At 37.8% G+C, this 27,086-nt stretch overlaps 1 protein-coding gene across 1 annotated transcript; it reads right to left on the reverse strand.

Moving 5' to 3' along the window:
- Positions 1-341: 341 nt before the first annotated feature.
- FZD6 (frizzled class receptor 6) lies at positions 342-27,086 on the reverse strand. The gene is made up of 6 exons (XM_023920674.2): positions 26,710-27,086; positions 10,450-10,646; positions 7,013-8,030; positions 4,468-4,616; positions 2,809-3,237; positions 342-2,313 (listed from the first exon to the last, which is right to left on the reverse strand). The coding sequence occupies exons 1-6, from the start codon at positions 26,887-26,889 to the stop codon at positions 2,157-2,159; spliced, it is 2,130 nt and encodes a 709-aa protein (XP_023776442.2). The 5' UTR covers positions 26,890-27,086; the 3' UTR covers positions 342-2,156.

Raw genomic sequence — 27,086 nt, forward strand, 5'->3', positions numbered from 1 at the left:
AAAAATCACTATTTTAAGAAGGTGACAGCATAAGCAGTCTGGAAATACACATTCTACATAATCTAAGGGAGATCTTTAGAGGTCATGAAAGAAAAAATGCCGTAAACATTAGGATGAAAGAATTAGTTCAAGTTCCTCACTCCTTCATAAGTCTGTGTTCATGTGAACAATTCCCAGCATTGTTCTGTCCGTTTTTCACACAGGAGGAATAAAAACATTGCAATATTTATTAAGTCACACAGCCCTACTAAAAAATACTTGTGTTTTAGGTGCAAAACTACAGAAGTAGGTAGAGGTAGAGCAACAAATACAGTTACTGAGAAATATCCACTCAGAAGCTCTTACTATACAACAGTATATTTTATTAGTAACAAACACAGTTACAACAAAACTACTGAACATGTGTATGAAGTTACCTGATTACAAACAGAACTAGAAAAATGAAGGGTATTTAGTGTGTCTTTTCACTGGAGGTTTTTCATATCTTTCTTACTGTCCACTCAGTAGCAAGAATTCTGTGTATTTTTAATGGGAAAATTCTAAAAGAGCATATCCCATTGAAGGCAATAAATTACAAATGCTAAAATGCAGATAGTGTAATATAAAGGTAAAGAAATTTCATTTTTAATCCATGATGGATAAAACAAGTAACTTTGGTTTATCAGAACTGTAGTTCCTGCTGTTCCAGCACTTACATGTCCTTTGTACCACGCAATTTTCATTGTTCAATGCATCACCATGAATTCTACCCCAACTCACAGTAAATTCTCTGCATAATACCATAAAATTGAGAGATACTCTTTTTAGTGGTCAAATACATGATGCTGGACAGTCTTACAAAATGCATCGACATTAAGGTTTAGAAAACAGCAAAATCTGTCTCAAAATTATCTCAAGTAATAAATCCCATTGGCTCTTAAAAAAATCTTGACTCAAATGAAGTCAGACAATGAAATTGTTATCTACACCAGCAGTACTTGCTCTTGAGAACCACCTAGCATACAAAAGGCTATATGTATTAAGGAATTTTTGATTTACAGAAAATATATTGCTGTAGCAAAATAGAAAATGAGGCTTTGGAGAAAATTAGGCTTTACAGGAAAAGTATTAAGGCTGTCCTCTCAGTAAACAGATTGTTAAAGAAGCCTGCACATTAATAACTCAACAGTTATTTGCAGAAGTTATCTGCTATATATTTCTTTATAGCATTTAAGAAGAAATGAAGTTACTTGCATAGGACCAGTGCAAGATGAGCTGTCACTGGAGCTCAGGACTGCACATCAGGCTGTGCCCACCGAGCCCAGGAGTCTGAGGTGTTCCCTTTGGCACCATGCCCTGGAACTCCATGCCAGGAGAGGCTCCAAGAGGCATTTTTCTGAGACAGTGCTGCACCTTCTGCATCATGCCTGTAGCAGGACCCGTCTCACCCCAAAAATCAGTGCATGTTGTGGATAAAGGTCCAACCTGCTTTTCTCAGAACTGTGTCACGCTGGCTGAGCACCAGGGGACTGCTGGCTTCAGCAACACCCTAAGGGAAGCACAGGAACTTTTCCAAGTTTGTACAATACATACAAAACAGTAGTTCTAAAGATTTACCTTATGCAGACACTTATTTACAAAATTCATTTTTATGTACAAAACAAACTGCTGTAATTTCAGATTCCCTTTCATATTCAGTGTACAAGCTACCATAAACCAGGTTTATAATTGATACAGCATGATGCATAATTCAGAAATCTGTGCATCAGTTATCTGATACTGTTAAGAGATAATATAAAAGAGAAAAATTTAACAAGTTTTGAAAAATATCAGAGAGGCAGACAGAATTTTATATCTGGAGAAGCAACAGTGCTTTCTAAGCATTATTTTAATGCAATTCATTACAAAGTGTTCTTTATATAAGGAATAATATTTGCCTCTCCTTTTTCTTACATTATTGCCATATCCTACAGAACTTCAGTTTCCATTAGTCCTGGACAGGATTAAATACAGTACATTATTGCTAGCTGTCCCCACAACAAAACATACATTTTTTAAGTGCAAAGCAGGATATGTGTGTTTTTTTAATAAGGCACAGAATATCCATTATTTCCAGTGTAACAAAGAACTTATGTCAGTTTTATACAATGAAAATGTTCATACAAATTTTCAATCTTTCAAAGGTTAGAACTGTTTCCTGAATCCAACTCTCTTCTGGTGTCTGAAGCTGAGTAGACAAGCAGTGATAGGGAAGGTGACTGTGAGACATCAGGTATTTGGGAACAGCTCCTTTGTAGTGAAGGGGATTCACTAAAATCATTTTTGGGAGTTATTCTGTAAGTAATAAAAAACAAAACACAGGAAAAAAAATTTAAAAATTAAGCACAGTTTAATTTACATTACACTGGGAAAAAAAAGAGAGTAGTGAAATCATATGTCTTCAGCTGTATTCTTTTGAAAAGAATGCAGTACAGTTCTGTACTCTTTTACAAGTCTACAGTCACCATTGTTCTTTTTCAGACCCATCACCTCTCAAAGTGATTGCAGTGCAGTCACAGGTTTCTTGAGGGTCACTGTTCAGTAAGGCAAGAATATCCTACATGCTGAAGTTCCAATATGCAATGCTTAAAAGGAAAAGAATAATCCTACAAAAATAAAAAAAACAGCCCAGGTGCTAGACATACATGCCCAGTCTGCAAGTTCTGAAGCTACTGAAGTTCAGCTGCACTCCAAGAATACCCTGATTCTTCAGAGAGAAGAAAACAGAGTACTAACAAAAATCATGGCAATTTGTATAAATAAAGAAAATACTGAGTTCAGGAGCCTTACCTTCCTTCACCTACTTTCCTCATACTCTCAGCCAAAGTACTCATATGACATGTGCTATCTGCTTTGTTTCTCCTTTCCACCTGATCCACAGTCAGTTTAGCACTGGGTAACATCTGATCTCCGCTGTTTTCACCTTCCTCGACTCTTAGGGCTGATGCTCCATCGGCCTCTATCTCTTTCTCAGATGTCTCTGGAGAGGTTTTAATTTCTGCCACAGTTTCTTGGCTTAAGTAATCATGATTAGTGATTGCTACTGCAGAAGTTCCATGATTTGTTGTGCCACCTGTACTGGTCCCCATTGACTTTGAAATTACTTTCAGTCTGTGTGAAGTTGACTTGTAGTGCTTCTTTTTATGCTTAACTTTGGAATTATGCCTCAAGAAAAATTCACATGATTCTTGCAGCACTCTTCGACTCTCACTGATTGGACTGAAAGAGAGTACAAGCACATAATTGAAAAAAGAAGATAACCTTGGCTATAATATAATAAAGAGTAATACACAAATCTTTGAAAGAACAGCAACCAGTGATGCAATCTGAGCTGGATGTTAATGAACACAGGGAAAAAACTGTATGTGAAAAGAGAAGAAAAAAATCATAATGGCTCCAAAGTAATTGTCTGTGGAACAAATAAATAAAACAGATTTCTACATTTCTTACTTCTGCAAATAGGTCCAATGACTACAGTGAATTAATGATCTACTAGAGAGAAAAGAAGGATAGCTCATAAGCAGCTGCATTACCAACTTTATGTAGAGTCAAATTCCTTCAAATGAAAAAAGGAAAGAATTGTAAAAATTACTTCATTCTTTTTAAATCCTTGTAGCTAGAAGCAATTAACATCTGAAACACAAGCAACAATTATACAGGAAATGGAAAAAGAGGGGAGCAGGAGAGGAAGTTATAAATTCACCATGGAGAAATGTAGATGTAAAATAAAAAGAGCTTAGAGCCTACTACCTTGGGAAATCCAAAGAAAAAAATTATCTAAAACCACAATATCATTTGTAAGTAACAAATAATCTGAAAAGAAATAATCAAGCCATAAAAAAGAATTGAAAAAAACAACTACAAGAAATGGAGATAAAATTTATAAGCTCTTTAAATCCATAGATATAAATTTGCTTAAATTTATGTAATAAAACTGAATTCTGTTTAATTAAAAAAAAAAGAACACTAGATTAATGACTGATGCAATAAAAGTGATAGTAAGGAGGGTTCAATAATATTAATTTTAAAATAAGACAAGCCTGGCAGAGGAGAAAAGAGGATATTATTATTGCATGACAGTAAATGTAGTACTAGGTACTGTGTCAGATGAAGTGGTCACAACATAAGAAAAGAACTAAACTGATGGCTGAAATTATCTTTCCTCCTTTGACTGTGAACCAGAGATGTATTAGCCAATGCTAAACAAAGCAGCCAAACCTCTGCTGTACAAAAGAGAAATCGGCATTTCTGTCTCCTTGAGACTGTTGTCAAAAAGTCACTGCACATTTAAAACTTGCCCAGATTCCAATGGAATTCTGCTGATGCCCAAAGCAGCATTTATAGTCTGAGGACAATATTTTGATTACCTGAGCTATATAAAAAGAAGCATGTCTGAAAGTCACATTTAAGTATACACTTAAAAAAAAGAGAAAAAAAATAATTTCTTACTCTCTTTTGCGATTTCTGTTGAAGAAATTGGCCCACTCGGAACAAGTCTTTTTACTTCCCACCCAGAACACTGGAGATATGCCAACAATTAATGTTAGCAAATATTTCATCAGAAACAAAAATATTTCTGGTCTTGCTAATGCCTTTGCCTAGAAGATAACAAAATTTAATAAATGCAAAGAAGAAAATACACTCATTGATTTATTCTTTAAAATGAAGAAAAATAAATTTCTTAAATGAAAGACTTTTCCCCTTATGACTTTTGTTCTTTGCTGAGGCTTGTGCTGCAGACAAGTAGACATGTACAGACAAGTCAGATGTGGTTCAGCTGAATATACACACAGAAGAGATCTGTCAGAAGGAGTTGTTTTTCTTTTAAATTGAAAGGAAAGGTAATTTTGGGAGTAATTGTATTAGTAAAAATGTTTTCCAGAGGTAAAAGATTTATCCCTTTAAAAAAAAGAAACAGCAATTGGAATCACAGAATGGTTTGGGTTGGAAGGGACTTAAAGATCATCAACTTCCACCCCAGCTGCCAAAGGCAGGGACACCTCCCACTAGACCAGGTTGATCAAAGCCCCATCCAGGCTGGTCTTGAACACTTCCAGGGATGAGACATCCATAACTTCTCTGGCAAACCTGTTTCAGTGCCTCTCCAGCTTCAAAGTAAAGGATTTCTTCCTAATATCTAATCTAAACTTACTCTCTTTTCAGTTCAAAGCTATTCCCCCTTTTCCTGTCACTACATGCCCTTGTAAGAAGTCTCTCTTCCTCTTTCTTGTAGGCTCCCTTCAGGTACTGGGAGGATTAGTTGGGAATTAATCTGATTAGACAGCATCTTCAAGGAGCCGCAGGGAACTATGCAGAAGCTTTCTGTTTATTGCAAGATTCACCTATTTGCAGAGCTGTGTCATTGGAGCTGAGACATTTAACTCAGTGAGAGATTAAGATGTTCTGCTCTCATCCTGCAAATTTAACTTACGCCACTTGTTTTATCTGCCAGACCCATCTATGAAAGTCACTATTTTTGTTAGCCAGGTAACATTAGCTACTTCAGTTTGTTTTTATTTGGTTGTCATCTGGCAAATGTAACAAAAGTCTAAAAGTCAGCTCAGGTAAGCCAAGGCCAAACACACCACTTTAAGCTATTCAACAATTAGCAAACTCCATCTACTACAGGGTCAGATGCCATAGAGCAGATCTTTGTGTAATATTTAATGTTGATATTTCTTCCTTCTAATGAGCTAATTAAAGGCTAAAAATACATGATCTGTGTTACTATGCCAAGCTGTTATATTAAAGCACTACAAAACAAATTTATTGATTTTTTTTTTAGAGCATAAAAGTCTTATTTTCAAACTTGTATATTCTAAAGCATTTAGATTTTTACAGAGCTCAGAATAAAACCCACTGAAGTCAAAATACACTTGTCAAGAAATGGTATTGGAAGCCAAAATAACCAAGTTGTCTGTGAGCTGTGCTACTCAGCCTACACTGACTTCAATCCAGAGGATAATAAATGATGTTTAAGAACATAAGGAGATCAATCCTGATCATTTCATAATGCCTGTGTTTCTATTCCTCATTTTTAATGATAGTTTATTACAGTAAAAACATAGATGGGAAGTGTAATGCAATGAAAGATGACATGAGACACTTGCATTTCTCTTAGTGATGTTGTCTTCCTATATATTTGTTCTTAAATGGAAAGAAACAATACTTGTAAGTATATTTTTATTGTATAAAATTCCCTGCAACTGCAGCCAATTCAATCCACTGAACATAGGCAGATTTAATTTAAAAGTCTTTCCAAGGAAGTTGGATTTTAAGAGGCAAATAAATAAAATAAATAAATAAATAAATAAATAAAACCACCTCCACAATTTTAAGTTGAGGTTTTTCTTTACCTGCTTTTTTTGATTTTTTTTTTAATAAAGAATTCTTTGCATTTCTGAAAATCAGCCTGCAAACAACAGCTATTGTGGGAAAAAATATATGGGAAATTTGTTCTGTATTTTCAAGTGGTTTACACTTCTACACTTCGAAGAAAAAAAAGAAAAAAGTTATTCTAAATCTGTGGTTGTAAGCAGCATTTAAAATCCAATTTAGTCTAAATTTTCAAGAATCATTATTTCAGCTTCAACTGAAATTGATGAAAATTCAACTTATGTACTTTGATACTGAGCTTGGCACTGAAGTACTAAGCAAATACTTTTACAAACAAATATTGTGAAGAATGGCCCTCCTCCATCATGTTACCTTTATGTACCATTTGTAACATGAAGTTCAAAGGTCATAAAAAAAAGCTATATATTCTGTTAGAGCTGCAAGTTGGAATTTAATTGCTGAATGATATCAATAAGATAAAAATTTTCAAAGCAAAAGTAATATTCTATTGTGTTTGACTTAAAGAGGAATTAATCACTCCATGTTTTTAAAGTGATTACTTAACATGAAAATCATTTCCTCACTGCATGGCAGACATGCATAAAGGTTTTTGCTAATTAACTTTACAGTATTATTTATATAAGAAAATGTTACTTGCCTGATAAGGGCAGGGAATATGGTACTGGTCACAGTGGTCAAACACCCAAGTAGTTTCCCAGATTTTCCGGTTCACCAGCTCATAAACGTAACATCCAAGAAGCGCTACAAGTGGCACCAAGTACAAACCACTAAAAACTCCAATTCGGATCATGAATTTCTTGAGCTTCTCCTGGTTCCTGCCATCGTGCTGAATGACCTGCCGCACGTGGTTTAGAGAAATAATGCCAGCTAAAAGGAGAGAGAGACCGAAAAAGACACAAAGGCACAACGGCAAAAGCACAAAGTACAGAGAGGCGTCCAGGTCATAGAGACCCACGAAACAAACTCCACTGATATTGTCCCCTTCGACTTTGTTCATTGCAAGGAGCATAATGGTTAGAAAACCAGGTATCCCCCAGGCAACTGCATGGAACCACATGGCCTTTTGTGCAATAGCTTCACAGCTCCACTTTCTTCCCGCTGCAAGGAACCAGGTGATGGTCAGAATCACCCACCATATAGTTCCTGCCATAGTGAAAAAGTACAAAACCATGAAAAGGACAGTACAAGCTTTGTTTTGGGAGCCAAGAACAACCGTTTCACCAATTTCTAACTTATCATCCGCCTCATTGCAGGCAGTTCTGTTCCCAAGTAAAAATCCAATAAAGTACATTAGAGAGACTATACTGTAACAGACAGAGTAATATATGATTGGTCTCTCTGGGTACCTAAACCTCTTGACATCAATCAGAAAAGTTAGGAATGTGAAAAGCGTAGCACAAAGACAAAAGATTGAAACTATTCCAATGAAGCTTTTTGCCACATCCAATTCATAATTTTTGAAGTACATATTGGGACATGGGGGTGCACACTGATCAATTCCTAGGAACTTGTAGCCTTGTCCATTGGTGGTGTGTAGGTGTCGGGGACACCAGAATCCATAATCCCTTCGGATCTGGCTTGGGGTCTTCTGAGTTCCATGTACGTTTGTGGTTACAGCAGCAGTGGCAGGAGCAGTCTCATCACAATTGATTAGTCTGAATAAATAAAGAGAAGAGATTTCTCAATAGCCCTCATTCTCAACTAGAATTACTTCTTAGAAACATGAGAAAAATCTGATCCTAAGCACTGTTAAATTTTACAGATAATGCAAATATGAAATTATATGAAAAAAATCAGATTGCATTATAAAAATCAAACTTCAACTATCTTCATTTCAGAAGACTTCAATCGCATTTATTTAACTGTTGCTCTCTAGCTGTTGTTTTATAGTTTATGAAACACTACTCAAATTGCAATCATTCTACACTTTAAAATGATACTAGCCTTTTACATATGTATATAAAATATTTAGGGTAGTTGTTTTTTTATATTTTTGATAGCAGACTGTTTGTGATAGCAAAAATCTTGCCAAAATGCACGCTTCAATTAAGGAAGAAGACTGACATCGCAATTGATGACTAGTACATTATTATTATAATTTTTTGTGTTGTACAGCTATTTCACTGCCAACAATAAACTATCTAACTGAAAAGAAACCCAGGTAGAAAATGCAAGCACTGTAAAAAATTGTTCGTATTTTAGCAATTTTCAAGCTCTGTGATGTTAATTTAAAAACTGCTCAAGACTCAACTGCTCCAGGGTTTAACTGGACGCAAGGTGTGATCTTTTTATATGGATAATACCATATCAGCAGTGCTGGATATATCTTCCAATGAGATTATATAACTCAAGCAGGTAAGCATTTACTCAAAATGGGATTTATGGTCACATGTATTCCAACTTTAAGTGTATGTTTAAAATGAACAAGTATTGCATTCTAGCTCTTAAAGTAAAATTCTGTTGTCTCAACATTCTTTGTCAAACACTATTACAAGAGTGTCTCAATTCAGTATCCAAGCTCAGATCAAAAACTCCTACAGTTCTTTATTTTACTGCACTATCATGCTGTCCAACTAAATCCAAATAATTTTTAAGAAAACTGATTCTATGGCAGATGCTTTCATTAACCACAGGCTGGAACAGTACATGTGGAAACAGAGTGAACTTCATTCACTAATTGTCTTAATCAGCTTCATGTTCATCTGTAAGAATACAGAAGTGTGAACTTCAGTGTTTCAGTTACTGCCCACAAGCTCCTTTTCCATGGGCTCCAGCAGCAGGATCTCTGCTGCCCCAAGAACATCCTGGACTTCTCAGAACATGGACATGGACTTTTCAGTACTGGCTATCAGGGAGGTATCACTCACATGTGAACAGGAAAGGTTCATTTTGAGTAAACACTAGCAGTAATAAAATAATATAAATCTGCACTAAATCCAGCAAAAAATGTATTTTGATTTAAAATGTAATTTTAAAGATATATTGAATAATTGGATTCACTCGTAATTGTCCTACTTCTTCAAAATTATATTTGAAGATACCTGCTGGCTGAGAAGGACTATTGCTGCATAGAACCTCACAGAAGATGGGAGAGGTTAACGCCTTCTTATCTTAAAACTCCACAACTTCTATTTTTCTGCAGAACTATGGGAAATGGCATTAATGCCACTTGTCATATTGGCTCCAATATGGATTTCTACCAGAGGTCATCCACAGGACTACTGTCCCAGCTCTCCCTCAGCCGCATCACAGATTAGCAACTGCAGGTGGGTTACAAAAATTGTGTTTCCAGTCTCTGCTCCTTTCCTGTACCTCTTGACCTGATGTGTGTTAATAAACAAACAAAAAAAATCTGGCCTTAATAATTTATAAATATACACAGTTGGAAGTCATAATCTCAAGAAGATTGTACTGGAGTGGTTTCCATTTAAAAAAATGTAGACATCTTTTTTGGTGTCTACAGAAAACACAATAGTATTAACTGTCCTCTGTCTGAAACAGACATGTGAATGCCTTTGAGGAAAAGGTGACATTTCAAAAAAGAGCACTTTGGCAGGCAGTACGGGAAAAGCAACACAAGAGTAGGTTGGCACATTTAAGCAGTTAGGAGCGAGATAAGGTCTCTACTATTTTATGTTCTGTGTCTGTTCAGATACACAGAATATTCTATATTTCATTATCTTATGAGCAGTTACTTCTAAAACCCCTTATAAAGCAAGCATGATCATCCCTAGTTTAGAGATCAGAAACCAATGCAAAATCTATGCTGTAACATATAGTATTTTAAACTTTTAGAAATGTTTAGTAAAAAAGTTACCTCTTGCAGGGATCTGATTATTGAAAAGAACTGCTGTACAACTTTGTTGCAAAAAATGTCACAGGCAGAAATGCAGGTGATCATTTGAATAACAAAAAAGTTTTAATAAAAAAATGGCCCCATGCATAAGCACTGCAGGGTGAACACCCTAAGGAAGTTACAGCAAGATAATATTTAACATTCTGCCTCAGACTTTCAACTCAGTCTGGGCCAAACATGAAAATACCACTCCCACCACCTGTCAATATGAAAAATACCTGGTACATTCCAGCTCTTCAGGCCATGCAATTCCAAAAGTGTCCATCAAGTGCTTACAGTCAGAATACACTTTCTCACAGAGGCTTCGACACGGGTGAATCACGTGAATCTGATCTAGGCAGGCTGGGACAAAGGCTCTGCACAGAAATGTCTGGACGTCTGGTGAGCAGTGAAGATTCATAAGAATAAGGAAAGGCTACAGGGAAGAAAAAGGCTTTGGTTAGCAATGTTTAAAAGATAATTCAAAGCATCAAAACTAACTTTCATCACTAGGGCTTATATTTAATCCTATGTAGGTTTGAAAAGATACTAGAAAACAGTGTTTGCTCAGCAGTTTTGAAAAAGTAAAACTCACTGGCCTGAGTGGCAAGAGGCTCCATTAGCACTTCCAGCCCAGCCCTTGTCCCAGGATCATGGACAATCTTTGCCTTTCCAAACCTCATTTTTCTTATTTGACAACATTAGAAATCTGAAAGGCATTATGAATGCCAGGGATATTCTAAAAATAAAGTAAAACACTGAGTTTCTTTGTACACCAGTCAGCTTCTAAACAAATGCCCTGAGGTTTTTCAAGGTGTGTCTGTTCCTGTAGTTCCTGTTAGATTACATTTTCAGTCCTAAGTGGTATGTTGTACGCATCTTCTCTTACACTAAAGAAATTTGTTTTTTTCTAACTAATCCAAATATTATTTCTCATTTCTAAACATGTAATTTCAAATCTCTCTCAACATGATTGAGAATTTCTTTGCCTGGATCACCAAGTAGCAGTCAGTGAGTAACTAACGACTGTTCTTACTAGAGAATTCACAGAATGGAGTTTAACTTTTTCTGTTGGATGCATTCAATTGCTTATTCACAGTCAGACAGGCTTTTAAGTTTAAAAAAAAAGTTTAAAAAAACCCCAGCATTTCTGGTTTATATTTTCTTGGCTTTATTGCTAGGGCAAATTATTTTGTTCAAAATACTACTGTGTGTGCAAATGTTATATGTGATATTAAACAGGGACAGAGGATGCAATTTTCAAAGCAGGCCAAGCTTTTAGTAAGAATTTAATTTAAATTTTTGGCATCAATATCTATGTCTCTCAAACATTCAACCCGTGTCTGTAAAAGGAAGGATTAGATTCTGAGTCCAGAACAGTATCCTTACATTTTTCAGCTTTTAAATATCCTTTATATATATATATATATATATATATATATATATATCTGTATCTCCTTATCCAAGAATTAAATCTTACTACTGAACATGCTGTTTAAAAGGAAAGACATTGATACATAAATTTTCCCTTATGAAATGGAATATCTGCAAGTCCTTAAAGGACCTTGGTAATAAATACAGGAATGTGTGGGGAAGAAGAAGATAAGGCAGGGCAAGAATAACATAGAAGTTCTTTATGATAAACCAAAAAAATGTTGGCAGTACCCTTCAGAGCACTCCAGCTGTGCACTGCATCTGCACATGCCATTACAACAGGCACACATCAGTTTGATTCCCTCTCTGAATGTCTCCTCTTGAGCTGCCTTTGCTGGAACCCAAGACTTGAGTATTTTATGACAAGGAGAGAAATGCAGTTCTGGTATACTGTGTTCCAGTTCCATGAGTTGGATTATTTCCTAAAGACTGCACAGCTTCAGATGAAAAAAGTAGTCAGGAGTTTACCCTAAATGAATTAAATTTCCTTTGCATAATTACAGTGTTTCTTTTCTTCATATTTGTTAATTTATATTTGTTCTCTTTTTCCTGCAACTTAGGATAAAGACAATAGCCTGGACAGTCATATTCAATTGTTACAAAAACTGAGTTTACTTTTGACATTGTCTTGCAGAAAGTGTCTTGGTTGTTGCGAATTCTTCCTTTTTGTCACCCATAGTTCATCTCACTAGATTAAAAGTAAAATTAATTTTCTAGAGCAGGTTTTGGACTACTAGCCAAAAACTTTTTCAGACTTCAGGAATCTTCTCTAGAAAAGCATTTTTTTTAAAAATCCTAATATTTATATCAATGAAACCAAGTTTACCCACAGAGATATTTTACCAACTATTTTTATAAGCAATGTAACAGTTTTTAAATAGCATTTTCCAACATAGCTAATAAAGTTACATATTTTAAGCTTGCTCCTTTTATAGAAAATAAGCATAAAGACAATATCCAGTGAAGAAACCCAGGACATAAAACCAACTTTTACCATTCCAACAGAGTTTCTGTCTTATGAAGCTACTTAAAAGCTAAAATATCACAAGAATAACAATATGTATAATGATACTGTGTATTAGAGGTAGATAACAAATGTTATCTGTTAACATTAGATATCTGTTAACATTTAGATAACAAATGTGTATCTGTTAAAAAGCAGAAATAAAATGTTTGCAAGAATTTTGCTGAAGTGTACTGTCATCGTCTAAACACTCTTTTAAAAAGCATGTTTTATTTAAATGCAAAACAACCCTATGAATAAATGGAAAAATGCTAGTTTTTAGGAAGAATACTATGTTTAGCCTATAATGCAACCAGAGTAGAATTCCAAGGACTTGGCTCCCAAGAATAACTGTTCTTTCAATACTTCTTTTATTTCTTTCAGCTTGCTAAAAATATTTACCTTCTGACACCTGAGAGTATGAGCACAAGAGCAAGAAGTTTGATGTTCTGAAAACACAAGCTGACTTTCCCAGTCAGACCTTTCAGCTGGACACCTCATTCCACCCTGGCTGGTAGCAAAGGGGCTGTAATAACACCAGCTGATATCTCTTCCTACTACCAAGGGTTTAGGAAACAAGCTGCACATTGGAACACAACCACTGTGTTGAGAAGACAGTGACAAACCTTTCTTCTTCCTAAAACTCATCCGTTTTTCAATCATTTAAATTTAAATCCTTTGTAAAATACTACAGCAGTAAGTTGTCCTGCATAATTTAAGCAGACTTTGGTGAGAAAATGCTGCATTTTACCTGTTTATTGTAACTCCTGGTTTTGCAGTCTGTGTGTTTTGACAAACAGGTAACAGATTGCACAATACTTTTTCCATGTTATTTTGTCTTCCTGATATAATTTTTATATTTATATACTAGTATAGTAATGCTTTAGATTTTGATATCTACTCCTTTCACAATACACTTTGCTTTCTATTTGCCTTGACTAAATTTGAAGACTGACATCACATTTCCAGTGACAACGAAGACTTTCTGAGTGACAGTAATTGATAAAGTTCTGTGCCCACCACTTGTACAGATAGTGGGCATTACTTTTCCTCCGCATTTATTACTCTGGTGATTATTTTCTCCCAAACTAATTACTCCTGCATTTCCCTACTCTAAATCCTACCTACCATTTTACTGTCCAGTTGCTTCTAGCACATGATCTCTCTGCAACTCTTTCATCCCATTTTGTTTTCTCAGCAAATTCAGTACCTATTCCTCTTCTAGGTCCATTTATGAATTCATTCGTTATCAGAGGTTTCAGTACAAGTAACTAAGGGAACCACTCTAGTCATTTATTTGGTATATCATGGAACTATCAGCTCAGGATTTAATACCTCTTATTGGGAAAAAACATTTATCTATTTATTTATTCCTACTCTTCTTGTTCTTTAGGTAGGCATTGGAAAACAAAGTCTCCAATGGGTTAAAAGCAGTTTCTTAAAAAAATATAGGCTGTGATCATGTTTTTGGAAACTGAAGTATATATAATATACCCTCTGAATTATCCCTTTCAATAGAAGTACTGAAAAACTCTAACAGATTTTACAGCCAATGTGTTTTCTCAACCAAAAAAACTATAAAATGTAAAACTTTGCCTCAAGCACACGCAAATGGAATTTGAAAAACATAGATTTATTTTCAGCAGCTGCCTACTTTTACCATTTAAGAACACTAGAAGTGTTAGTGAATTGTGCCTGGTGAGGTATCTTTAAATGTGGGCTTCACTTCCAGCTAGCCAAAATGGAAAAGTTTGCTCACAGAAAATAGTATATCTGCATTTCCTGATGGACCATGAAAGCAAAATCTTGCCAAAACCAAAGTATTTGCTCCTCTACCTTCATCATCTGGAAGCAAAAAGTAAAGCCAAGATCACTAAGATTCAGTTCCTTCAAGGGCACTTTAACTGAACCATGGATGTCCCAACCACAGACCACATTGTACCCAAGTGGTCAGCTGGGTAAATTTCATGCATGCACAAACTGGTGTCCTAAACACCCAAGGCTGGGATTAAACTCAGAATTTTATACCATAATCCTCCTCCCTTCAGGAAATTCAGTGTCTGCATGTGGCACAAACATGCAAAGTTCTCTCTTCCAGGAAACTAAGGCACTTGGCATTTCAAGCATTAGCAACCACTGCCCTGTCATATGAAGAAGAGATTAAAATCTGCACATTGGATGACGAGAATGTTAAAAATAGAGTGAAACCTGACTCTTGAAAAAAACAGAAATGGAGCTTCCCACAGCCAATATATGTCCTAAAATATTAATTCTCATCTTCTTGGCAATGAGAAACAAAGCTCAGTAAATACAAGGAAAGCTAGAATACAGTAACAATCTTAAAAAAAGCCAACACAAAAAACCCCAAACCAAAAAACTAATAGCAGCTGTAAAGTCAAAGATGATGCAGCCTGTAACAGCAAGAGAGGCATTGCCTCAAGCACTATCAGTGAAGAACCAAGGACTGTGGGATGCAAACTTTCCACTAACAAACAGGAACACCTTATTAAGTCCTAGATTCCTTATGAGGTGTGTCTATGTTATATTTTCTCCAGAAGCAAAGACAAGCTACCTCAAAAATCCAGTTATGATGTGGTTCTACAAACAGTAACACAACTGAGACAAGTGAAAACAAATAGTGCAAAACACAGAAAAAAAGTCTAAGTGCAAACATGTTCCTAAATGTGCTTTGGCAACAAGTAAAATGCAACCTAGAACTATATATGCATCCTATGTTCACCATGCTTCTCTGTTTTGTGCTTAGCAAGCTTACAATTCCAAGACACAAGAGAAACAAATTCATTATTCCATGCAGACATTCCAAATGCTCTGATGTATCTCATCTCAGTCTGACCCTAAAGAAAAGCATTACCAGAGATGATCAGTCTCTGAGGTTCTGACATATAACTACCAGCATACGTCAAAACAAGTAAGTGAAAATACTCTCCTGTACTCTGCTAATTAATGTCTCAGAGACACTTTCGTAATATAAAATACTGTGGATTGAAGTATCAAGGTCTTTGTTACAATCATCTATGGCAAACCTTTATTGTAAGAGACAGGAAATACCTTGAATTGCTGAGATACACAGAGGACTCAAGCCTTTGTTCAGCCGCTGGAATCAGATATCTAAGACAGTAACAACCTATTCTCCTAACCACTGAGCTCTACCTACCATGCTGAAACATTTAGCTTCATTAATCTAGTTACCACTGAGGTTAACTAAGTGAAACAATGATAGTCACCAACTGTCTCAGTGTTAAGTCATGTCCTCTCTTTGATACAGATACTGTGACTAAAGCAACAATACTACAACCTTGTTGCTTACATAATGTGTATTTCAGTCACTGAAGCAAAGGCAGGCTTAAATCTATATTTCTACAATTGTACTACTGTGTACCTCAGATTCCTACCTATATTAAAGATACACATTGCTATTCATTTAACTATGTATCTGCCTTACAGGAAATAACACCTACCTAAATAATGAATAATTAGAGTCACACAATATCTCAAATTGTAAGGGACTCAGAAGGATCACCTTGCTTCTCACAAGGCACCTTCATGATTAATAATTAAAAATTAATTGTTAATAATTTACAGTACCATACAAACAAACCTACTATCCAGTCACTACAGAATTGAAGTACAGCCTCAAACCCTAAAATGTATATTTATAAACACGTAACTTTTCAGATGTGATAGTCAGGAAATGCAGCCACTGTCAATCACAGCACACATAAACGATCTCAGAAGAGAAGACAGTAATTACTCTTCATACTCACAGAGCTATACTGACAATCTTCACAGTATCCTTAGCCACTTTTCCAATGATAATCTGTTTCAATTAAAAACAGTGGAGCAAGTATGGCATGGCTGATTTAATCCTACACCACTGTTACAATGGAGTTATTCTTGACTGGATGCAAACAAGATTAGCATCACACCCAGAGAGATTAATGCCTTCATGCAATTCCTAGACAGGCTGGCAAGGGCAGCAGTTTGCTGATGGCCATAGTGAATCAGCTGCCAAGAATCTGTGACTTCTAGTTCATGCACAATTAACTAAGTCATGATAAATAAATGTCCCAACACATGAAACTAAATGAAGGATGAAATTTTCAAATCCAGTAGAATAAAAGCAAGGCTGAGAAAAGACTAGGTTTTTCCTATTGGAAGTTAAATTGATGAGTATAGATAAAAGGCAAATTAAATACACTAAATTTGGTATGTAAGGATTTTGCAGGAGGCTGAGGTAGTTTAAGTGTCAGTGTCTCGTTGCTACATGTCTGCTAAAAGTTCCTACTTAACAGCAGAACTGCAAAACAGAAACATGGGAATGCCCAGAAACAGTAGTGCAATGCCAATCATCTTTAAACCAGCCAGGAACGTGGTATGAACTCATCGGAGAGTCCATATACACCACGTCTCTACCTGAGCTGCAGGTAATCATCAACTACAGCTGCCAGCAGCAAGTATCAGCAGTAATCTGTATTTTCTCAATTCAGTTAGAATTACATGGGTAAAACAACAAAAGTTTTTCTTTTATAATTAAAATTTATATTTTAGTTATAAATGTACATAAGATATATATTACAAACACGAATACTTGTAAGTTTAATATGCATTATTAGTGTGTCCTGATATGAGAGATGTAAAAAAAAAAAAAAACAAACCATCAAACATACATGAATTTCTATTTTAATAAGCTGCTTTTAAAAAAACAGCATTACTTTCTGCAGCTGCCACAATAAACTAAAAGTACATGAAGTTGTGTTTCATTTAAAAGCCTTTCAAACATTTTAAAATGTAATCTATTTAACATTTACATAGGTAAGAATTAAGTATTTTGTCAGAGTACAAAGTAGGTTGGCCCCAAGACAATAGTTTAAGTTTCCTACTCCAGGAAAATCTGAAGTTCAAAGAATTGGCAGAGGGTGGGGATGGCGCAGAGAAAGAAAAGAGCAGTAAACAAGCCAGTGGGACAAACCACGCCGTTCTGCAGTGAAAGATGTTTGCAAAGATACAAGCTTATTTTTGTCCTTCAGCCGAACAGCAAAGGCAAGACATGCACTCAGGCTGTCAAAGGGCTGTGAACAAAGCCTGGGGACAGCCCAGTGTGCAGCGGCTGATAAGCTGGACTGTGCCCAGCAGTGCTCCTCCCAGAGCCGTACGGGCCAGGAGCCGCCTGCCGCTCAGCGCCTGAAGATCGGTGTTTGGAGGGCAAAGGATGGCAGCTGATGCCAAAAACCCCTGCAAAGCGCCAGGGACCGGCCGGCAGGGAGCCAGGTGCCCGTGGGGTGGGACTGAACTTCATCACCCATCAGCTGAACCAGGCAGGCAAGAGCTCAGATGCTGGGCTGTGCAACTGTGCTTGCAACAAGAACTGTTGTCTGCAAACTCTTCACCATCATCCAGCCAACACATGCAATATACATACATACAGCTCTATACACATATACATACATGTGCCTGTGTATATATATATATTCTGGTCTGAACTTTCTTATTAGCTATTCAAAGGTTATGGGAATATTAATCAAAAATCCTACCAGGGTAAGGGTAAGGCACATGAGGGAATGTTTTCAAAGGTCAACAGGACAGCAAGGCATCCAGGCACTTTCAAAAAAGGTAAAACAAACTCAAAGAAACTACTCCAACATGACACCTTGGCACTAAAGTAGCCATTGACTAAAAATGGACACAGACACAGAAGGATAAAACAGGCTAGTCTGCTTTTTTTTTTTTAGCTTATTACCAAAATTCATTGCATTTTTGTCCTAACCTAAATTATAGTTTGACCTAAACTATAGATATTTCAGCCTCTGCAATTTACAGTCCTTAACAAACATGAGAACTTTTTCCCAAGTGTTACAGAACTGAACTATTTTTACAAAGATTTTCAGTTATACATTGTTTAGGTTTTGTGTAAACTAGACAGAGCATAAAAGACAGACAACTGTAAGTTAACTGAAGGAAAGTATACTGCAAGTCCCCAGACATCTGAAGTCTAGACAGAGCTTCATTACATCTGGATTGTGGTAGCACAAGAATCTCCGATCTTAAATTCTCTGTGTATTTGCCACGTATTACAGAAGTAACTGGATTTATTGATAAAATTTTTGTGCAGAATTCACTGTAAAGGATTATCTGTAATAATGTTGACTGTTATCTTCAAAAAAGCCCCTCATTTCAAAGAAATTCCAGCAGAAGTCATTACTGCTATGGTTCCAAAAGTCATCCAGATCCATGCTTCCCCCTCCCTCTGAGTGTGGGGACACACTTCAGCTCAACAGCACTGCCCAAGTTACCAGAGTAGTAGCCTTGAGCCATTTCCCTCTTGCCTACTCCATGCATTTTTAAGCAGTCTTAAATGAAAACTTTAATAGTCTTAAAATCCCCAACTTTGTTATGATGTAGAAAATGTCAGTCAGGCATGCACAAGTCATCTGACCAAGCAGAAGCCCACGAAGCTGCAGTCATCTATCTCAGCATCTGCAATCATTACCTCTCTCTTCTGCTTTCACTATTTCCAGTTGGTCATGCTTTGAGACACTCCCCAGTTTCGAATGCCTGCATTAGACACTGTTTTCCTATTGTTAGCCCACAGTACTCACCTTGGTGACATTCCCTTCATTATCCTCCCTATTTCTCCTGTTCTAAAAACTGAAGGCTGCCTTTTCTTTCTCCCTGTCACATTATGATTTGTGGGCCATGTTAACCTTTGACATTTAATGTTCTGTTTGTAGCTCCGGGTATAATCCCCAGCGAGATCCCCCACCCAACTGGATTCTTAGAATGGTGCACCTTGCACCTTGCTTGCAGGAGCACTAGCTCATGTGAAACAATATGCAGCTGGGATATGGCATCCTAGCAAATAGGTATTGCTAGGTCACCATGAGGCTGGATGGGTACAATCCCCCTCCAGAAAATCAATGCTTTTAATTTTGTATGCAGGACAATTGTGTGGAGAGTTTGGCCACTAAGTGCTTTGTGGCAGTAGCTACTGAGACTAAAAGAAATCTGGTTATGCAAGCCCTCTAGGGAATACAGCATGAGCCAAAAATGGAAGGATGTGGTTATGCTCTGAAATAACTTGATCTACCAGAAGTTTAAGTATGGGAAAGGTGGATTTTTTTCTTTTTTCTCCCAGGAAGCTCTTGTCTAGAGGACAGATATCTTCGGTAAGAGGACATCCTCACTGTCCTACAAAAACTGATCATCCAGGCCTCGCTCCCCCCATCTACAGTAGCCACTTACATGGCTTTTACACACCCTCTGCAAACCTCTCGCAACAGCTAAGCAGAAATCAAGCAAGTCTCCACTCACTTACACTACACAGCTCAGAAGAAGAGGGCAGACATATGCATCTTTTCCTCTGGCAGGCAAATTACCAATGTGTTACAGCAATCACAGATGCACACAAATACACAGGAAAACCCCAAAAAGGCAACCATGTGACAAAGGAACCATGTTTGCCCCTAAGGGCTGGTGAATCAACAGTCAACATTGAGAGAGAGAAAAAGGCAGCAAATTTTTCAGTGCAGCTACTCCCACCTCCTCCTTTGGAATGCAGTAGAGAACTAAAGAGATGACACAACAGTAGTTTTAGGAATTGTCAGCTTTAATCATTGCACTGTCAAACTAGAAAAGAAACCATGGACATTTGACCACATTCCCCATCCAATGTGGTTATTTTCTGGATCATTTGCTTTTTATGGTCTTTATCAATGAAGGCATAGGTAACATCTTGTAGCCAAGTTGTCACCCTGAACATCCATCCTGCAAATGGAAAACTAAGCCTGCATTCCACCTCCACCAGCACACAAGGGCCCGAGCTCCATCCAGCCTCCTGACCCATGTACCACTGTGAATAAAGAGGATCTCACACCCAAACACCACAAAGCTCGCTTCAGAAAGACATCAGGATCCTCTGCCATTCTTAGGCTAGATTTGTAGATTACATACACATCATGAGCCTTGCAAAGATGTCCCACAATGTACTTTGGTTCACCAAATCCTTCAAGACAATCCAGTTGCTGCTGCCAGAGCTGTCGCAGGCCAATGCACTGGGTATGAGTTGTTACCCAGTTGTTGATTCCACACAGTTTGACAGCTCACACACAGCAGAGGGTAAACAGTGTGGACCACCAGCACACAACAACATACAATTTTGTCCTACTTGCCTACTATTCAAAGAAAGGTATTTGAAGATGACCTTCAAAATCACAGCCACTGCATCACCCTCAGCAGACCTATCCTACCTAATCTAATGCTAGGTTTCACTAATGACCAGGTAAAGTTCACAAGTTTCCACTGGGCAGCAGCTACTTCCATAAAAACACGAAGACAATATGGAAATTGCAAAAGCTTTGTACCCACTGCTGACTTCCCCAACTCCAAGGATGATGTGTTCTCAGCAGACAGCTCAGCTCCCAAGCCCTAACTGGTTTCTACCAGTGTAGAAAGTAGTTACAAACTCAGTAGCTCTGTTCCTGTTTTCCTTCTCTATATAAATAGTTTTAGGGAAGCTGTTCCATTCATCCACAGGTGTCCTTTAGGAGTGGGCTACAGCCACTGGATTAAGTCCATCACTGCCTTGATTTAGCCACTAGTTGCAGATTTGAGTGCGGAGAAGAGAGAACTGGAGACAAGGCTGCACAAGACCAAAAGTGAAGGCATAACCTCTGAAGACGGATAAAGAGGAGGCTCTTGGAATCACACTGCCAACACCATCTCCAAGAACCCCAGCTACCATCTCAAGCATGCATTACTTTGGACTCCCAGGCATTCTAAACAGCATCCTAACTGAACAAAGAGCAAGGCAGTGCTATTCATGCTATCAAGCAGACAAGTCCTGCTGTTCAGAGAAAGCAGCAGCAGATCTTGGGATGACAGAAACGCTTACAGCCAGGGTAATGGGATTACACACATTTGCCTGTCTGCTTTCAGTCAATCTGCACAAGCCAATAACACTGGAAGGGTCTCAGTACTACAGGTTACAAACACTTTTTTAGTGGCGGCAATTTATGGTGCCCACAGGAATCAGCAAAAACGGCTTATGACTGTTGCTATAAGCATCACTCTAAGAACTAAACATGTATGTTTCTTTGGAACACCTGAGATCAAGAGAGCACAAAAAAAATGAACAAACATCAAAAATTTTTACAGTATTTTACAAAATTACGGGGATAACTCCCATGTTTTCAAACCTTTAGTCAATGCTTTTCGGCAAGTTCCATGGTGATGGTCAAAACAGAATTACTCATGTCCAACTATTCCACATTTCTTGAGACATAACCAGCAGAGAAGTCAGTTGTACTGCCTTGTATTTCCTTTGATCCATATGAAGTACCTATAAAAAGTATTTAGGCATCTCCCACCTTCCATTTAACAAGCATCAACTTAGCTGTTTCATCACCACAATCTTTTGTGACCACCACTTCATTCTGAGAAGCTAGAAAAGCTACCTTAGTTTTACTTAATTACACAGTAACACATGTTCTAAATTTGCCACTTTTTACAAAAGCTTTTCTTGCTCCTTAGTACCGTTCTAAAGAGACAACAAAAATATTACAAAAAATATGAATTAAATACTCCTTTGTGCTTGTTCCATTGGGTCAATGGCCACATCTCTGCACCCATTCTCAACTTCAGGGTCTGAGGTAGCACCAGGGGCAAAACATAACTCCAAGAAGATCAAAAATATTGACTGTTTTCCTAGAAGATGCTGAGATTTAAGTTTCAAGTTTTAAGTACTAGTGGTTCACATATTACACCAAGCATTGCTCATGTGGAGTGCAAGTGAGAAGCAAAGATGGCTGTCTCCAGAGATTAAGTAAATTCACACCTGTGCTACTTTGCAAGCTATCCCAGTAATAAACCATTCACAAAACAGCACTTACTTCCCCAAAACTCCCAGTCTACAGTGGTAGACAGCTTTTTCCTGCCTGTGTGTATACACACATGCCTACCAACTTAAGCTTGCAGACACCGGGTTTGCAGGTTTTTTTAAGTACTGTTATATTAAATTAACTGTAAATTTGGATTTAGTGGAAGCAAATTAAGTCATTACATTACAAATTTTAACTCATACAACTTCAGTGTTAAACTTTTGAAGATGATTTTTAACCCCCTCTAAATGGCTTTGTTTAAACCAACCCCAGTTCTCACACAATTTCTGCCACTGCTGCAGCCAGCTGCACTTAACCCTCCATAGAGACACACATGCATATTCTGGCACCTGGCCATGAACTCAGAAGTGAATGGAAAACTCACTACAAATCATTTTTTCAGTCTCTCTGAGGTACTTCATTGTTCTCTGTGCAATATTTTCCAGTGTTTTCTATAGAGTGCTCTAAAAACTCACTGGCAAGCCTTTTCCCTTTGTACTTCTACAGACCTGTGGATCCTGCCCACATCAGGAAGTCTTAAGGGCTTGTCTCCTGTGGACACATTCCAGAACTGCAGCAGAACAGATTAAGAGATATGAATGTAAGTTACAACACAGTAACTCCCTGCATTGATGGAATAATGCCTTCAGTTGACAACCTACTCCAGGATAGTTAAAAGTAGGAATTACTTCGGAATTAGAAGTTACTTGTTTTAGTGGATGACCACGAGGGGGAGTTACACCTATTTAAGCACAGTTGTAATGAACCAATTACAGTTGTAATGATTTCTGTTATGTCCACTTATTTTCCTCATCAAACCCTAGATCTTCCACCTCACAACCTGTACTAGTAGTAACAGGAGCAGTTACTGATAAACTGCTTTGAGATACAGAGATGGTAGGCATCTGCAAATAATCACATTCCACAGTCATGCAGCTGTTTAGCAAACATACGCAAAACTTCACACCACAAAACCATGTGGTTTTACTTTCCTAAAGCCACCATTTGTTGTGTAAACAAAACTAATCCAAATATAAAGTAAAACTTGAGAAGCCAAAACTCAGACTATCAAGTTGAAAGCTCAGAAATTAAATTAAAAGCTCAGAATTGAATTAAATAAATAAATATGTGAGTGAAGGGAGCAACTGGAAATTACAGATGTTTTATTGTAGAAAACAAGTTCCCAGAGGGACTATCCTCGCTAGCCAGAACATTCACAACGGAGGCCCTAGGACTGAGTTAGCCACCTTCCTGCTCTAGTGCTTCAGTGTTCTTTTACAGCACATCACTATGAACAGCTGATATATAAGGCAGAATTGTAAGACCATGTATCAGCTGCTTTCCTGGAAGACAACCACTACCTGAGACAGTAGCTCCACATCATCCTCTCCTGGAGGATTACTACGAAGACACCATCCAGAAATAACAATTTAACATGTTAGCAACACAGCTCATCTGGCTATACAACATTCCCTTGCAGCAGAACACACCTGTCAAGCCTTCAGAGTGGGGCATTGTGAGTTACTACTGTTTTGGAGAGTGAACTTCACCTTGAGGTCCCCTTGACAAATCTTGGTCCTTTTGGGGAGTAAACACTCCCCAGAAATTCTTAGAGGGGATAGAAACAAAAACTGGATTAACATTAGAGCTATCTCTGCACAAAATATTTTTGATTTCTGTAAGTAGTCTCTACCTTGTGCCTTAGAATCCTAAGGCACAAGGATGCATGACCAAGCATCTTACTCAAAGCCAGTTATGATATTGGGAGCAAAATACTGCAGGCCTCAACCCCAAATCCATATGAGACCTTACCTGCAAAGATCTCATGCCCAATTTTGGTAACAGGCAGGGGGAGGGGAGGGGGAAGAGCAAAACAGAATTTACAAAGAAAGCCTTTAAGCATTCCTACTAAGGATCAAAAGAAAGCATTTCTATAGAGTGAAAACATACTATTAAAATTCTTTCTTTGGTACGAATGAAGTTTGGATTGAAAATGACAAAATAATTCAAGCTCTTAAAACAACAGCAGTCTCCTCCACCTCCTAACTCACTGCCTCATTATGGCTGCAAATTGAAATTAAACACTATTCCAGAAGTGACTACTCCTCTGCTGCCACACTAAGTCTCCTGAAAAGCAGTTTGACAATTCTAAGGTTCTCTGTTGCAAACAACTATGGCACTGTTCCTCAATGACATGAAGAATGACATCAAAATATGTGACACCGATACACACAAGTCTCTCTCAGAAAGAAGGCTCAGCAATGAACCACTGTAAGCTTTTACCATATTAATTCTGAATCTAACCACTGTAAGTGGATTCAACATGAACTTCATACAGAATGGGAGCAAAGACCCTTTCACCTGTAAAGCAGCTGTCTTAAAAATTCCCTTTGACTAAGTAGTCCATCATCACTGCTGGACCACAAATAAAAGCAGGCAGACCACACACAAGAAGCAGGTCAGAAATGTCTACACAGTGCCACAGTAGCTAGGAATACCAAATCAGAAGTCAGGCAGTGGGAGTGACAGGAGACTAGGAAACACATCAAAGAGGATAGGCAAATCAAATCCAAATAGACACTGTTGTTTCCCACAGCCACTCAGACAGCTGAGTAGTGATCCAACACTGCAGTAGTCAGGTTATAAAGATGACAGGACAGAAAAATAAAACAATAAAACTTCTCACTAACACACAATTTTTAATGAAATAGCTATACAAAAAGGTAGGTAGCTATAGATAATATAAGCCATGATTGCTTTCCAGAAGGAACTCCTGCCACACATGCACTAGGCACAAGTTACTGACAGCTGAGAAAAGTCAGTCATAGCAACCTAATAAAAACGGCTCTGTGGTCTCTCTGCCCTAACAGCAGCATGACTGGAAGGCACAAACACTGACAAGTGCTGGCTCAATGGTTGCAGTTAACACACACCAAGAAGCAGCAGTGTACCTGAGGAGATAAAGTGGCAGACACTGCAGGAAGCATTCCTGAAAAGTGATGACTAGAGAAGCACTGCACAGTTCACAACTGAAGCCTACAGCCTGCCTTCCAACTTAAAAGCCCTCAAACTGTCCAAGATCTGTGGCCAAATTCAGTTGCTTGCATACAGATGGCTTAACATTTGATACCAGAATTTCCCATACATCTACACCGGGCTGACAGAAACAATGTCAGACCAAAGCCTGCACTATTCCAGGCTGGCAACTGGCGGCCGAACAAGGAATCGTGATTATCCCAAGCAACACTACAAACATGTTTTGACAACTGAATCAAGCTCCTCCTCCAAGCTCAGTAAAGAGTATGCAAATAAGATTTTAGTAGCAGTACCTCCAACACCACATATAATTTTTATTAAAAACAGAAATTTAATATTCACCTCACTTCTGTTTTACTCTCTGCATAGCACAAGACACTGAGCTTTTCAAGACCTGTGTTAAGATTTTCTCCTCCTCTTACTACTGAAAAGCCATTATTAAAACAGGTTTAAAACTTGTTTTACAAGCCTCTCACCCAGAGAGGCTCTCACCCTTTACAGGTATTGCTATGGGCAAAGCCTTTCCACAATGCGGCATATTCTCAGGGGAGCCACACTCACAGTCAGTTCAGGTAATAAAAGTTCTTATTTTCAGTTTAAAAGAGTAAAGTTGCTTTTCCAGTCAGAAGTTTCAGCATCCAGTCAGAAGACAACAGAAGGCAAAAACCACAATGGAGAACAGGGTGAAAAATAACTTCAGATGCCTCTCCTTAAGAGATGTGAGAGAGGAGCAAAGAGCATCTTCTAAATACGACTTTTGCACTGTGTTCAGGCAGACCAGAATACCATAAACTATTTCCTCTGAGAATTTCACCAATTGTTCTGTATAACAGTAAGGTGCCTGAGCTATATGTGATCAGCTCTGCCAAAATGCTCTGAATAGCCACAGTGCTGTGCTACACCCATTCCTCTTCCACTCTAATACAGGATCCAAGGCAGGGTGGGGGGAGGAAATCGGTAGCTCCCTTACATGGTGCTTATACAACCAAGGAGCTCTAGAACACTCTATTTGAAGAAAAACCTCACTAAACGTTATCAGCCTTGTCATTCTGTGCAACAGGTATCCCAAATAATTTCTTAATGACAATATTGTTACATACTATCAAGGAGGTGGGGTGGGTGGGAGAACTTACGTCCATTTTGCGAGCAGCCGTGTCCTGATCATAGTGTCCCATGATGTTTGGGAAAAAAGTCATATTGTAAGGCATTCCTGAACATCTGGAAATAGTAATTGGCTCACATGTGAATAAGCTGTGCCCTTGCACCAGAGCTAGAAGTAAACTGCAGGTCGCAGACAACACAAGTGCTCCCATTTTGTCAGGATCTCCAACTTCAGCACATCGCTCTGTTCAGTAGTTAGACCGGCGTTGCACAGGGATAAAAACACGCATCTTCCTCTGCTGGCTCCAGCGCAAGGCAGAAAGGCACACAATCAGACTCCTCACAGCTGCTTTAGCTATTGCCCCATTTTTGCTGAGCACGACTTTACTAAACCCCTTCTTCTTCGAGC

This window comes from Cyanistes caeruleus, chromosome 1 (assembly GCF_971803275.1).
Source record: "Cyanistes caeruleus chromosome 1, bCyaCae1.hap1.1, whole genome shotgun sequence".
NCBI classification, from domain to species: Eukaryota; Metazoa; Chordata; class Aves; order Passeriformes; family Paridae; genus Cyanistes; species Cyanistes caeruleus.